Source organism: Leiobunum rupestre, chromosome 1, assembly GCF_980474605.1.
Source record: "Leiobunum rupestre chromosome 1, qqLeiRupe1.1.hap1, whole genome shotgun sequence".
Taxonomy (NCBI): Eukaryota; Metazoa; Arthropoda; class Arachnida; order Opiliones; family Sclerosomatidae; genus Leiobunum; species Leiobunum rupestre.
The window spans coordinates 75,859,143-75,875,442 of NC_143384.1; the positions used below are offsets into that span (position 1 = coordinate 75,859,143).

The 16,300-nt window shown below is 35.9% G+C and overlaps 1 protein-coding gene across 2 annotated transcripts in view; it reads left to right on the forward strand.

Moving 5' to 3' along the window:
• Positions 1-1,518: 1,518 nt before the first annotated feature.
• LOC149966642 (putative glutamate receptor) overlaps positions 1,519-16,300 on the forward strand; it is a 31,943-nt gene continuing 17,161 nt past the window's right edge. The window contains exons 1-8 of one of the 2 annotated variants that reach the window (XM_090171899.1): positions 1,519-1,656; positions 2,395-2,436; positions 3,194-3,288; positions 5,939-6,023; positions 6,082-6,246; positions 8,616-8,772; positions 9,478-9,695; positions 10,800-11,098. In XM_090171899.1, coding sequence (XP_090028025.1) covers positions 1,642-1,656; positions 2,395-2,436; positions 3,194-3,288; positions 5,939-6,023; positions 6,082-6,246; positions 8,616-8,772; positions 9,478-9,695; positions 10,800-11,098 — 1,076 coding nt within the window. In that variant the 5' untranslated portion in view covers positions 1,519-1,641. The remainder of the gene's footprint in view (positions 1,657-2,394; positions 2,437-3,193; positions 3,289-5,938; positions 6,024-6,081; positions 6,247-8,615; positions 8,773-9,477; positions 9,696-10,799; positions 11,099-16,300) is intronic. The other variant, XM_090171907.1, reaches the window with a different exon arrangement.

Sequence of the window (16,300 nt, forward strand, 5' to 3'; positions counted from 1 at the left end):
ACCACACAGTCCTTGTTTGATTTCCAAATATGAATCGACCCGCTCACAGATTTTTAATGACAAAAGAAATAGTAGGCATATTAAACAAAAGTTTCGGTAATTGGATGATATTTTCATAATTTTTAGAAACAATAGGGGGATTACGTAAATTCACTTGATCAGGATAGTAAATTTACCCATGAAAAAGGTGATAATTGTAGTTTGCTTTTTTTAGACGTTTTAGTTTAGAATGCAATAGTTTCGTGCTTAGTTTATATCAAAAACCTAACCATAGTAATCGTTTTTAAATTTTGACTCGTATCACCCTAAACAAACTAAAATTGGTGTTGTTAAAGCCTTAAAACATAGGCTAATAATCCAGTTAGTGACAAAAATATTACTAAAAACAGTTGGTTAATTCAGGCTCTCCCGTAAAGGTTTTGAATAACATTCTTGATGAAAATTTGGTTAAAAACTATCAGAGCGATGTTAATGAAAAAAGAAATGTCCTGGTTTTACCATATTTCAAAGGTACCAGTGAAAAAGTGTCTCGTCTATTAAAAAAGAATGGTATCACTTTAATTAATAAGGGTGACATAGTCACAATAGTCACAAAAATAGTCAAAAACAAACAAAATATAATAATTTTGAAGTTCTTGATATGAATGCCGCGGTGTATAATGTTTCTTGCAAGTGTGGGGTTGATGACTTAGGCCTAAGGTGGTGCCTTGGGTATTAGTCTAGCTGATTATTAAAAAATATATATTATATTGGAGTTAAACAAAGCGCCCTTTGAAGAAGCGGTTTTACGGCGGTTCATATTTGGAAATCAAACAAGGACTGTGTGGTAAATTTTGATTACCCGACTGTTTTGTATAAAGAAAGCAACATTTTTAAACGTAGGTTTGTTGAAATACTAAAAAAAATTAATGAATTTGAATAAAGGGTTTGAAGACGCAAAATGTTGGGGATTTATAGATTAAAAATATCTATATAAAAAAGGGGAATGATAAATAGTTGTTCGGTTTTATATATGGTTTTTTATATAAACTGAATTATTTGGAAAGTGAGTTGAACGCGTTTTTTACCTCTCAATTTTCCAAAACCTTTACCCTAATCAATTAACAACCTTAACCTTGGTTTCCACTAGCGCGCGTAACGGTGCGTCACCGAACTTTGAGACACATCAACGTTTTGACGTGCGTAAAGAAAAATACATTATAACGCGCGCTAGTGGAAACTAAGCTTTAGGTGATAGATATTGTGGAAAATGTTTCTTAATGTGAATATCATAAACATAATTATTAAAATAAATGGTAGTATTCTTTTCCTTAATCTGTACGTTTATGAGTTTTCTCAGAAACGTAAAAACATAATTTTTCCAAAACAGTGCATATCACTTATAAGCCCATATTTTAAATTTATTGGCGTAGCGATAAAAAACGAATATCCAATAAGAAAAACCAAGATGTTCCTAAAATAACGTGGTATTCCTTGGGGTGATTGCTGGTTCAAAGTCCTAAATTATGGAACACGAAACAGGCGTTTTTTTCCAAGAAAAGGGGAAACGAGGGACGGAAGTTTTCTTTTCGCAGTTTTCTACAACTCGAGTCATGCTGAAGTAGACTTCGCACTTTTCGGATGATTCATTTCTAAGACGGAATGAATTTAACTCAGGTAACACATTTTTACCTCTCCGAGGGGACTTTGTATCCTAGGAGGGGTTATACAACCACCGTGTCTGTGGGTCTGTCTGTCAGGCCTGCGAACGCGTTCGCATTTTCGGGGCAAAGGGTAATCACTGCGTACGCAGTTTCTTAGAATCAGGGAAAAGGTTCTTCCAAAAGCGACCTCTTTTTGTCATTGGGTGTAGTATAATTTTTTAAACGGCCGGGATTCGAACCCGAGCCCTCTTGGACGACAGGTGAGCGTTCTACCCCAGAACCACGGATACAGTTACGCTTCATTAAAAATTAAAAACTCTTCCGAGGAGAGGTATATTTTGGCTTGCCAACTTGTTCTAAGAAACATTGCTGTGTTACTAAGAGTTTACATTTAAAAGCCTGATTATTTACCAGAAAGTATAATCCCAGTCCAGGAAATTTATCTTACGTTAATTCCAAAAATATTGATTTTTCTTCTTTTAATAAAACTTCCTTTTAGTGTTTAAAAATATTTAGAAAATTTTAAATTTCCTAGTTATAGAAATGTTACGTTAAAACTCAATTGAGGCAAGTTCGGCTCTAGATAAAGATCTTAAAGCTTGTTTAGCGCGGTGTTAAAACAATTATAAATATAAATGACAAGAGGGCAGCAGAATTAGACTTCAAGAAGGCAAAAGACATGGTATCCTTCTTAATTCCTAATTAAAATAAACTCTTTTGCTTTCTCATTTTGTATTGACAACGTGAAAAGGACTCAAGAGCCGAGTGTGATCTTGTGATCGGTTACTTGCCGGTAAGTACGATTTATGCATTTTTGAAATTCATAAAATGTTTAAATTATATTGTTTGATGTTGTAATTATTGACCAGTACCAGAAGGGTATAAAATATATTTTACTAGAGAAGTAATTATTTCCGTATACTGTTAATGTTCGCTTGAAACAGGTACCTTCAGCTGATTTTTCAAAACATTTTTTTCCGGGAAGAAATGCATCATATAGGCTTCGAGCTTAGGAAATATAGCGCCATCTGCCATTATATCCGTCAATTAAATAGGTGAAGAAATAGCAGCCGACTTTTGCATTTCGGAGCTATTCCAAGAGCCAAAAATTGACCCCATTTCGATGCTTTTCGGTTGAACTTTCAGCGGTTGTTCGGATATAATTTTGATCGAACAAACAGCTTTCATATATTAAATTTTAAAACTCTGTCGATAGGCGGCGATACTTTTAACGAAAATTTAAACTACGCACGAACCCTATAGCGAGGTTGTAAAAGTAGTAGGTCTAGAAAATTATTGATTAATTAGTACATATTTGTATTGAGTATAATTTTAAGGTATTGCATGGTTCGTAAAAGAAATAAGCGAGACAAATTTTGACCTGTTAAGCTATGTTCACATACGCGGTTTGGTGGAAAATTCGCTGTCAATGGAGCCTGCAAATATTCACGTTTAATTTTTATAGCCTAAATGGATAATCCTTTCGTAAGAGTTAGATTTTAAACTTCTACCAGTATTTATACTTTAATATTATATTTGAATGTGGAAAGATAATACCTTGGAGCCGTAGAGATGCTCATTCGGATGTTTTCGAAGGGATTCTGCACGAACTGGTGACGCTCTTGACTACCTCCCTCCGTTTTAGGTAAGAACTCAAATGGCTCATATTTTTAAAATGTCGATATTGAAATTGCGAACGAAAGTTGGTAGGAAGCTGAGATGATAGTATCCTGTGTTCTAATTCCATCTCGTTTGCAAATGTTCAAATGATCAAATTTAATATACTTGGCATTTTTCTAATTGAAACCCCAGTTCTATGGGGGTCGTATTTTATTTTCACCAAAAATAATGAGATAATCTATATTTCTGAAAACTTATTTCAAGTAAAATTAATAATAATATATAAGGTCCGGTTAGGCTATATCAGGTTCTAGGTAAAGTTATGTTATCTAAATAAGGTAATGATTAGTGTATAGTTCAACATAATACATTAAGTTAATTGAAATATTTGCACAATCAAATTCAATGTTTTATTTAAATGGCCTGGGTCCGATGGGCCGATGACCTACCGATCGAAGTAGGGTCCAACGGATTGAAGTCCGTCGAACCGAAGGTAAGCACCAATTATCGATAAAAGTCCATCGAGTCGAAGAAAAGCACCCACCGATCATAGTCCGTCGATTCGAAGAAAATTACCAACCGATCGAATTCCGTCGAATTGAAGAAAAGCACCGGCCGATCGAAAGTTTCAAATACATTTTTAAAGTGTAAAAGATAAAAGGTTTCAACGGATCGAAAAAATGAAATGTTTTAAAAGACTGTAGGATCAAATGAAAGTACAAACCTTATAAAGAGTGAAAATATATTGACAGTGGTGTCCTGAGCCGACACAATCCGACCTAACCCAACTTATCATAGCCTAACCTAGCCTAGCCTAGCCTAACCTAATACAACCTAACCTAACCTAATCTAATCTAACAAAACCTTATCTAACCAAACCAGCAATAATATTTTTCGATTATTTCCACTACGGCAGGACTGGAAGAAATTCAGCCTAAAATCTAATAAGCCTTTCTATAAAGTAATTACACTTGCCGAACTTGTTTTAATGTATCGCTTTCGTCACGAGATACGTAGTAGTTCAGTTCAGTTTTAAAGGTTTGATCTATATAAAAAGGGCGACTCGTTGAATTTTAATTCATGTCTTGTTCAACTTGTTAAAATGTTCCACGCGCTCTCTCATATTTTAGCGTTAAAGGCTCGCGCATTTTTATTTTATTTCGGGGAGCACGCATGAAATCGCTCGAGCCCATTTACGCGCAAATATCAAGACGCACGTGGAATTTTTTAACAAGTTGAATAATGGCGTTTTTCTTTGGGTTGCTCCGAAACCGCTCTCAACTCCCTTTCGGATCAAAAAAAATTGACGTGTGACGTCATCGATCCTTAAGAGAGCGGACGAGAATACTTTTCCAATGATAAACGTAACTTCTTTCGGATCAGTATTTTTGGCGCGCTTTTCCCAATGAGAAACAATTGTTTCTCCAACTTTCTTGTATAGAATTCAGACGCGTTTTATTAGGCCTAGAACGCTGTAAAAATGAGTCAAAAGGTGATTTTCGGCAGAAATAGCACTACTTTATTGTTTAATGGAAAGAACTCTGAAGCTTCAAATTCCGCGACGAGGGAATAACACATTTCACGGGTTAATCGAAAATTATCCCGAAACTTTAATTTTTTCTTATTAGTCTACAGTCTACATTTACATTACAATATAGTAGAGGTAGTAATAAATTTATGTACTTCTTCATTTGAAAATCTATGCACTAAATTTTTAATAAATCCCTCAATTTTCGGATGTTCTGCTTTATCCTTAAAAATATGTTCCAAAAAATCTTCCTCCTCTGAACTTGATGATGAAGATTCTAATAATAACAAAATAATTCGTAAATCTTCTTCCCAGACCGCCGCCATTTTCCACAAAACTTGCTCCGAATCCGTTGATCCGTCACTTATCTCGGATCAACAGAGAGCAAGAAATCAGCCACTCTCTGGCGGAGCAACGTCCCAATGGGAAACGCGAATCTCTGCGGGATCTGCTCTTGAAAGCCCAATGGGACACGCAAGGACTTTCGGAGCACTCCGGGAGCAGAGAGAGCAGCCCAAAGAAAAACGCCATGAGACATAAATAGAGTTTAAGCTAGCGTCTATTGGCTATCATAGTGAAACGTCACTTCTACGTCACGAGTGACGCGCCCGATACATCTAAACAAGAAGGCCAATGTTACTTTATAGAAAGGCCTATTAGATCATGCGAGCTTATTCGATCCGTTGACACCATTATCCTTTAAATTTTAAAACAAGGAATTTTCAATATATTTTTCGGTATACTTCTTTTAGGTCCGTTGAAAAATTTTCCTCTTTACACGTTTAAAACAATAATAGATTTTGATCCGTTGAACTCCTTCGGTCGGTTGGTCTTCGGCCCATTAGAGCTACCCCATTTAAATATTTCACTTGAAACTCTTACTTCTGCAGGAAGCTTTAGTTGGTGACTTTGATAATGCGCAATCTTCGTCGAGCCCAAGTGTAAGAAAGGTGTACTCTATGTAGAATATTCTAAGATTTCGGATTACTCGCGGTTTAGTGCTGGGAAAATATTTTGTAGGGTGTGATTTACACTTTGCTAAGTCATGCAAAATTCACTATTCACCAAAAAAGGGCAGTATATATATTTACGGTCCCGTATAAGCATTTATAATATTTAGAGTATATGCATTCTTAATTTGTTTCAGCCACAAACTGGTCGAAAATCTCGAATGGACTGCCTCTCCAACTAACGGGACATGGTCCGGGCTCTTCGGGATGCTCCAGAAAAATGTAAGAACGAGGAAAGTTCACTGAACCCTATTCACAATTTATAATGGCTCTTGCTCAGGAAATAGATTTAATGGTAGGCCCGTGGATAATAAGCGAAGAGACTTACAACGATTTCCCGATTTTACCGCTTTACTATCAACGATCATCAGCGCTAACTCTCGCATCTACGTCCAGAGGGATCCCCAGCAGTTTTTTCTCTTTTATTCTCTCTTTCCAGTCAGAGGTATGCTTCTAAGAAATTGTTGATATTTTCTGGAACAGTTATATACCTTTAAGCACAGAACCATAGGCCTTTGCTGGGTAATCTCTGATTCACTGTCTTGAGACGTCACTACAGAGGTGGACTGGCGAAGTTTTAGTCCCACTTTTCGCCGATGAGGAGGAAGAGGGGGTACTGGCCGAACATTTAGTTAAAAATTCTAGCTTGTTAAAATTTTGAAAGCACAAATTCAACCACTATCGGCCCTCTTTTAAAAAGTAAAATTTGCTCGTGGCACCGTGGAATTTTTCGCACCCGCTCGCTTGACCAGTTCACTTCTGAGTCACCACTTAATTAATCAAACAATATTCATTACATATGACAGGGCGTATGCAGAATTTTATTTCGGGTGGGGTTTGAACTGTTCACCATAGATATATAAGCCAATTACGTTTTACCAGGGGCGTAACGACAAATTTTGGGCTCCGCCGCAGGATTGCAAAAGGGCCCATTTATAAAAAACATTTTTTTTTAATTACCCCATTTTTACAAGTTCTCTGAAATTATTGGGGTTATGTGCCAGAATTCTACATTTTACCAATAGTTAAAGCATAATTTATTTAATTATTTAAAAATTTAAATAAATTAAACAATCAATACTTAAATCGAAAGGACCCCCTATTTTGTAGACTTTTCAGACTTAAAATCAATGTAAAGCAGGGTTGGCAAGTTTTAAACAAAATGTTTAAAACTAGTGTTTAAAACACGTTTAAAACAAATATTTTAAACAAACACCAATTTGTTTTAAACTATCTGTTTTAAACATGTTTTTATAAGGTAAATTTGCATTGTTTTTTTTTAAGATTTTGGTTATTCAATATGAGGGGAAAGGTAGAAAAAACCAATCCAAGGCTCTAAGAAAGGTACATTGTATTGATAACGGGTAGTTTGATTTTAAGATTCTCTGAAAGGGCTCGATATGATTTCATAAATTTCCTACCATTGCAAAAATCCTACGAACGCCTTGAATTTTGTTTTTTTTTGTTTAAATAGAATATATATAGCTGCCAATATATAATATTTGAGACACTACCTATGCATGAGATAAAAGTAGGTTTGCTGTTTAGTCGGGTTGTGCCGGGTTTTAAATAACAAGAAACACGGCCGGTCTGGACAGATCGGGTTAAGACCGACTAGGCGGCACTCCTAGATAAAAATCAAGGGATTTCGGTCCCCTTTCTCGATTTTTTAGAAATTTTATGATGTGATGGAAGATTTAAGTTTATAGTGTTATCTAAGTTCTTATTTTTTATAACATTGTTTATTTGTGATGATTTATGACTGCAGACGTGCACATTTCAATAAACCAAAACTAAAAACAATGTGTGGATAAATAGCTATTTTCCCTTTTCTTAGTACTACGCGACCGAAAATTCCAGGATGATAGCTATATTAAAAACCCAACTACAGGTTAGGTAGTATTTGCATGGGGCATCGAAAACCCTAAGGCCGTCAATGGTTGGTCAACAACGCTAAGCGAAATTCTTGGCTCGTTTACATAAGCGTAAACTCTTTGGTTCTTCTCCCTGTGAGTTTATTTATAATATCATAAGTGGTATAATTACCCTAAGTTTGCCAATAGGAGCCTTTAACACAGAAAATCTTCAATTAGAGCTTGTTCTAAACAGACCAAAGAAACGTAGGACTCGCGAATTCCGTTCAAGTACCCTATACGGTATTTTTAATGCTCGCGCCGCAGACGCCGCTTCGCAAACACATTACATAAATTTCGTCAATGGAAAAATGACGTCATTTACGTCACTTTCGTTAAACAAGGTATCATTGAAAAATTCATCTTATTGACACACTTAGGGTAATTATGCCACTTATGATAATACGTTTAATGATACGTAATCATTCTTTAAATGAGTTTACTCGTGAGTCTGATTCCATTCATAAGTATAATGAATAGTTTAAAACGTGTTTTAAACATAGTTTTTTATTGTTTATTATGTGTTTTTTATTGTTTGATTTAAAAACAGTTAAAAACAATGAATCTTGTTTAAAACAATAAAAAACATTGTTTTTGTTCTTTTTGAAAAGAACAAGGATTTTGCCAACCCTAAAACGTTCCGCCAAATCAGATTAGAAGGGAATCATTCCTAGCGCAAGATATAAATTCCCCATTACGGTGCCACATATGTTATAGAGGTTTTAGAGTTTATGTTTAGGTCCAAGTTGCGAAACATTTCTTATATAATGTAATTATTGAGTCAGTGAAAAAATCTAAGAAATTATTATGTTATTATTAAAAAAAAGATTTAAGAATACCAGCATCTGAATAGAACAAGGCAGAATTCTTTATATTCAAAGGATTTTTTGTCATATTCCAGGTATGGTATTGCATTGTGGCGTCAGTCGTCTTCATGGTTGTGGTGTCATCGCTAACGGAATATTTGGATCTAAAATTTAACAAGAATCAAACCATAAAATTATCGACTATTGTGGAATTTTACTTTTGGTCTTTTCTGGCTGGGCTTTTCTACGAAGGTTTGTAAAAAATAAGCCTCAATTTAAAAATAAGTTTTTGGAAAATTTGTACCTCAAAATGGATTCTCTATCAGATAATTTTTATATTCTTCTAGAGCTTGACTTATAATAACACCAAAAATATATAATTTATTTCTTACGAGAGAAGTGTTGATCTACCTATCCTACTAATGTTATTCACTTGAAACATATACCTTTGGGGGCACCACATGATTTTTCAAAAACGTCTGATTGAAAAAATAGTGTGGTGGTACGACCTTTTATATATACTTTCTAATACAAATTCATCGGGAAAATATGATTTTTCCATCCCTACACAGTGTAATTTTTACATTTTTCACCTTTAATCGGAGTAATATACTTACAAATTGTGATCAATAATGCGGTGTATACATCCGCGATTAGGCAAGAAATTCGCGCCGAACGGAATATACTTCGAATCTGCAAAGTTACTTGTTTCATTTGAATTTTCAAAATGGATACTTCTATCGTAAGAGTTATCTAATAAACGTCTGATAACACGTAATTGATAAAACAATCGTTCGATTTGTCAATGTCATTTGTTTAGATGAAAACTACTGATTCGTTCTAAAAGTGGCAACACAACGTAATTTTAATTATAAAATGGTCTTAAATTGAAAACAAACGTAAAATAGGAGCTGCAATAATGAAAAGAGGCACAAATTCTATTGCAAACCATTTTAGGATCAGCGAAAAATCCATCTACGTATCGTGGAAAGTACTTCATGTCGTTGTGGCTATTGGCGATGGTGGTTCTGGTAAATTCATTCTCTGGGCAATTCAAGGCACTCCTTTTGATCTCCGCAGAAGGAGACATCATAACAGGAGTGCAAGATTTGGCAAATAGACGGCACATAATACCTCAAATTCCGGACTACAGCACATTCTACGACTGTTTCAGAGTTAGTATAACGAAGAACTTATTTATTTATAGTTCTTAAGAACGATCCGCGGGCAATATGGTTTATTTTCCTCTGGCAGATGAAAAAGTTACTCGCGTCGGAAGACGTAAGTTGTAGGGAGGCAATGAAATACAGTCAGGGGCGGATTAACCCTTTCGGCGCCTTTAGGCACAGAAAAGTTTGGCGCCCCTTGGCATTGGTCAGCTAAGGAGGGGCGTATTGGTTTATAATAAATAAATAAATAAATAAATATATTTTAGTTTCCCCAAACCTTTTCGGCGTTATTTTGAGTAGGGGCAAGCCAAGTACATGGACCGTGGGGCTTTGTCAGAGTTTTGGCGCCCCTAGAAAAATGGCGCCCTAGGCACGTGCCTACTTTGCCTAATGGTTAATACGCCCCTGAATACAGTGCTGATTTGATTTATTTCAAGGGGCAGATCCCTAAGTACAAATAAATATATTCTTGCTATAACTTTATTTTAATGTACATGTTTATTTTAAACGCAGTTCTACCTTTAATAGACTCGCTTTACCGGATTTTATTGCCTAAATTGATAATTTGGTTCTTCATTTCCCTGGATATATTTTAACATTAATTTTTTTTTACTGGTGTGCTATTCAGGCTGTAGTTTGTTGGTCGAAAAAGTGATCTTCAAATAAATGCAACCAAATTGTACAATCTTATGCTTTATGGGGGGGGGGGGGACAAGTAACAGGCGAAAATTAATAGCTGCATTTTTAATGATTATGGCCACCATTATCTAAGGTGGCCGGAGCTCCACCAAGGGAAAGATTGAGACCTCACAACGTCAAAGAGCGCCTTTAAAACCACATGATCACAAATTTTCGGAAATCATTTAATTTATTGAGGATTGAAACCGATTTTTTTTCCAGTACTAAGTTCAACCAAACATTTTTCATTCGTTTCGCTATTCCACTGCTTAAAAATTCCAGACGTATCGTAATAGTTGTTAAAATGGCTTCTCCGAAAACAAGATGCATTTAAACTTTCAAAAATGCCCTTTTTAAAAAGCCGCGATAATCATAATGTCGCACCTTGTAAGGTTAAGTAAATTCTCGAAAAGTGTTTTTCCCTGTCTGTAGGACACCGATGTCGAAGTTTATCATCAGGTTTGGAAGAATATCCAAAGTCACGCGAAGGACAAACCCATTTTCCCGGTGACGGATTTTGTAAATCAATTTTTGTACCAACGAGTGAAGGATGGGAAGGCCGTCTTAACCGCGGAGCCAACAGTTACTAAAATGAACTACGCCGCCATCTGTCGCCGATTAACGGGACCCAGAGAAATACACTTCGTCGAAGGGATATGCCCACCAGTTGCCTTCGCCATTTTTGCGTCGCCACATTTAAGCTTCTCCAAATTTCAAATGCTGTACAAAAGGTAAATTATTTAGAAATTCAAGACCAAACCATTACTAATCAGAAAATGATTATGGACTCAGTTACCGCTATTTCCAACTCGTTATACAATCATTTAATTTACTGTTAACTATTTATTCTATTAAAATAGTGGTAGTTTGAGGTATGAGACTGAACTATAACTAACCTGGTCACCTATAATTGGCTTCACAAGTCACTAGTTGACTTATAGTCCAAGAGCCCATGACAAAATAAGCGACCGATAAGGTACACGATGGGTCTATATATTTTTGAATTACCATTACGAAGGGTAACCAATAAATGTTTGTGGGGGCTTTTGGAAGATATTGGCCATCTTACGTCACTTTTCGGGACCTATTTAGCAACTTATTAGTACATGACTGAAAAATACCCTATTTATTAGGCATTTGTGTGTATTTAACGAAACTATTAAGTCAGATGGACAAAGTGGGGCCATACGTCATAACAGACTGATTACGTCACCGTCTGACACGCCCATTAAGCAAATTATAAGGTACAAAGCTGGAAAAGGTCTCATTCGATAGATCTCGACTTCTACTTTCTGAAAAATATCATTATGACTACCAAAGTGGGGTCATATAGTAAATCTGACTACTTTTATTGTACCCCACCTTATATTTTTCTTTAACGAAGTGATTTAGGAAATGGGGTTAAACATTCGTTCCATTTCTTCGTAATTAAGATTAGTACCTTGATTTTAGTCAATTTGAGTGAACCGAATCTGAATAAGAAGCTTTCCGGTTTCAAAAAAACTTCTTTATTTGACCAAATCTTATGTTTATACGGTTAATTTCATCATTTTCTTTACGCGAATTTTTATTGCAAATATGGTTAAAACAAACCAGATGTGATTAAAATTATTTACTTAAATTACAAATAAGGCTAGTTGTTGCCTTCTACAACTTCTAAACCTAAAATATCAGAATTTTTATGATTGTGATACTATCAGTATGTCATACCTTTAGGGCCAGTTCCCACTAGGGCAAAAACCGTTTTCGCCGTATAAATTGACGCACGCGAATAAAATTTAATACGTAAATGTCCTATTGGTCGCTGAAAGAAAACGTAATTCTTCGGTAAAATTCGCCAATTGGGAACTAACCTTTACACATTATATTAATTAGTTCCTAGAGTAAATATCACACTCCGTGCATCAGATTACAAAACTAATCGGGTTTTACGATATTGATTGGGTTATGAATTGATATGACTACTTCAGAAGATTGTTACTTTCCTATATAATTTTTTTAAAATCTTTCTTACCAAGAGCTATTTGTAAATCAACGTATTAGGCGGAATTACCTTAACATTTAGTGGTTAATAAGCGAAGCACCAATAACAAACTATGATTTTATTACACTACTTTCTAATCCTTAATAAAACAAAGGGTTTGAAAGTAACAAATTTGATTTTTCGGCTATTGTAACATGACACAAGAAACCAGAAATACCTATCAATCCTATTATTCTTCTTCGCTACTCTCGGAGTCCCCATCTTCTCGAAGAAACTCGTCTATTTCCAATTGCGTTTCGTCTATATCACTTGGTAGGTGATCTAGAGTTGAAGGAACTTGATCCCCGTCGAACCATTGGGGTTTAAATTGGCCGTTCTCCAAGCACCATCCATGAATGAGGGGATCTTTAAGCAAACTATCTACTTCCGTAGCTTTATTCCACTGTCCACAAATGAAATTAGTGCGTGTCAGCTTATTCTTAAGAACTGCTTTGCAGGGTGGTAGAGTACTAGCGTCCGTCCCTTTGATCTTTGAGAGAGGTGTACCAGATTTGGGTTTGCATATACTTATGAATTTCTGAAATCGAACGTCATTTATTCTTTTTAACTTTTTAAATCCATATATCTCGCAAACAAATTTTTACAAAGTTTGTAAAGTTTCTTCTGAAACTGATTCGGAAAACCCCAATGAAGAAAATGCATGTTGATAATCTTCATTTCTTTCTAAAACCTTCAGTGGCTGAATTTTCCCTTTTCGGGAAAACGACGCTGTATAATCGCACCCAGTGAAACTGTGAAACCCTGGAAGAGCGTCCGACAGCGAACTCCCCAGCTTTCGATAAAGCTTACCAACGTCGATATACCTTAAGGTATTTTTTGATTGAAGTCCCACTTCCAACCAAACATTTACGCCCTCTTTAAAATTTCTGTAGTTTCCTAGAAGGATAACTAAGACGTCGGTGTCGTTAGTTCAAACAACGACATTTCCAGGCACCCTGAAAGCTAACGATATGTGATAAACAATTCGGGTATCTGCTTCTGCTTGATAGCATTCAAACGACGAGTCTTCCCTCCTATGTATTTTTTCATTTTTTTGCGCTGTAAACGTAACATTTTTGTTTAGCTGTGAGATATAAAACTTTCGTACCAAAAACACAAGCTAAATCGTTTGACGTCCAATTCAATACTAAAAATTTAACCAACTCTTCCTTGAATTGATCGCTTCTCAGTGCTGCGATAAAATCCGAAGGTCTCTTCATGTCTGGTCCAGTTATACTCCACTTTTGTTCTCGATACGTTGATAAATTCGCCGCTCGTTTGTTTCTTTCAGAATCTTTAATTGAATTTGAAATTATTTGGTCAAAAATTAGGTGAATTTCCTTTCCGCCCATCTTGCACAATTTTATTAAAATCGTCCTTGCAACACCGCCGAAAGTAGCGGGAAGGTCGAATAAGGTGTGTAGAAAAAAAACCCCATCGAGGATTGTGAAATCAATAGTACGTGGTATCGAACTTGAAATTCTACTTTCTAGATTTCGCAATAAAATGGATTTTTCCGTACAATTCATCGTTCCATCCACGTGCACGAGAGATAATGGGGCTGGGGTAAGAGGGTAGGACAGAACTAATTCCAAGTCAATTTTGTTATCAATAGCCAAGCATAAAAGCCTTCCAAAAAGGTCTCTTTCCATTTTTGTTTCGACTATTTTGCCGTCTTTGTGTTTCTTACGATATTTGGTTCCTTCTGAAGCAAAAGTGAAATTTTCAATTCGTTTTATTGGACGATCGAACCGTGCTGGGTCTTCCGCACATTCTTGAATAAAATTCTGGCGTCCTTCATTTCCTATATGGAAGACGTCCAACAAAAACTTTGCAGTATTGAGGGAAGTAGCCTTTCCGGTACTAATGTTATATAGATCATCTTTATCGATCCGTGGTTCAAAAGGGTTTAAACATTGATCAATTTTTGTTGAAATAAGTTCTATTTGGTAATGGTGCTTTGCAATGTTACTTGGACGGAGCTCTGGGCTGACTTCTTCTTTCCTTTGTAATCCGAGTTCATCGAAGAAATTGCTCAAAATTTGAGTTGTCATAAAGTGACTTCTAGCCCATCGTTGCCTAGCTGAAATGGAGTTTGTAAACGCTGATATACCAGTGAAACCGTTTGCGGCATCTGCGTTGATAGTTTGTTCTAACGTCAAATCAATAGCTGTTCTCGCAAAGTTTTTACTCGTACGACGGATTGAAAGAGCTCCGTTTTCAAACTGCTTTGTGATTCCTGGATGAGTTTCTTCCATTTTAAGGAAATTGTCTTCCAAACGAACTAGCCATCTCGCGTAGATTGGCTGTTTGAAAGTAAAAAATAGTTTTGACATCTCAGCTATGCAGTGGATGAACAAATTGGAATTTCCGGTGTGAACACTACGTGCAAACTTCAAATAGAGGCGAATTATTTTTATGTATATATACCAATACTGGGCAGTTTTACCGTGTCCTCCATTTTCGGTTATTTGACAGTAAGTCGTGTATTCTGTTATTACGGTTCGAACGTTTTCGCTGAGTTCTTGTATGTCAAAATTTGTGTGCAAATAATATAAGTCACTGATGTCTTGCGCCAAGTTATCTGGTATTTCAAATGTTGAAAAAAATTGTCGAAAATGAAGTATTTGTAAGGAAGTTGCTAAAAGTAAATGGGCTCTTTTACATCTGTTGTAGTGTAGTCCTCCAATAAAGGCATTTAGAGATCCTTCCGCCAATATTCCAGACTCTCCTAAAATATGTGTTCCACCAGATTCTTCTAAATATTTTCCTACAGCTTTAAAATACGCCATACATATATGAAATGGTCCTAACATAATGAAAATGTTGTCGAACTTCGGACTCTCTTCGGCTTGTATGGTCAAGGCCAATTTCGCTATTGCTAGATCGTACGAAACGACAATATATTCTTGGTCGCATTTTTCTGCGATTTTCAAAGATCTTTTCATAGTTTCGACAACTACTTGAAGCGATGTAGGCGACTGATTTATCTGAGGTAAATACCTTATGACTTGTTCAGGCTGTTTATCAATGAGAACGTTAGAATTCCAGCCACACCACAGGGGCATTCCCTTAATTTTAAAAGCTAGCGAAATCATCCAAACTGTGTCGAGAACTTCGAATGTTTCAATGTCGAAAGGTATCGATAACCTCTTTTCATCGTTGAGTGGAATCAACCCGCTTGTTCTCATTCGAGGTCGTTTTCGGTACGGGGATAGCTCCAACCCAGTGGCTACTAACGATCTTCTTTTGCGGCCATTTTGTAAAGAATCTGCATTTATTATCTGCTCATTCTCAAGTATTTCGTCACTTTCGAACACAAATGTGTCGACATTCTGAAAGCAAATTCCAACGGTGTCATGTAGTGTAGACTTTCCATCAGTACGATTAAAGAGAAATAAAAACCACTGTATGTATAATAAAACTGTATTTAATTCTATATTTAGAATTAAATACAGTTTTATTATACATAGAGTGGTTTTTATTTCTCTTTAATCGTAATTATTGTATAAGTGCCGCTACAGCTCTTATTATTTCCATCAGTAGTATCAACGAATGCATCGTAGTTGTCCCAGGCTACTCCAGTTGATAAATTTCCAATTAGCTTTATACCTCTCGGAGTTAATCTTTTATCTTCAAAGGATGAAAACGTTAATTCGGTTTCTATTTCTTCAGCGCAACTGTAGTTGACGGTTTCTCCAAAGCGGTTCATCACCTCAAGAAGTTTTCTACTCCCACTCAAGCTCTTAACGGCTAGACCTAACTGTAGATGTTTCGAAGGTTTGACGCAACCGTTTGTTACGGCGTAAATTAGGTCTTGGGAAATTGCAGATATTCTGAGATTATTTCGGCTCGTATTTCCTCGTCTATTATCGGGTCCGCTTATAAGAAAAGTTAAAAATTCTGTAAC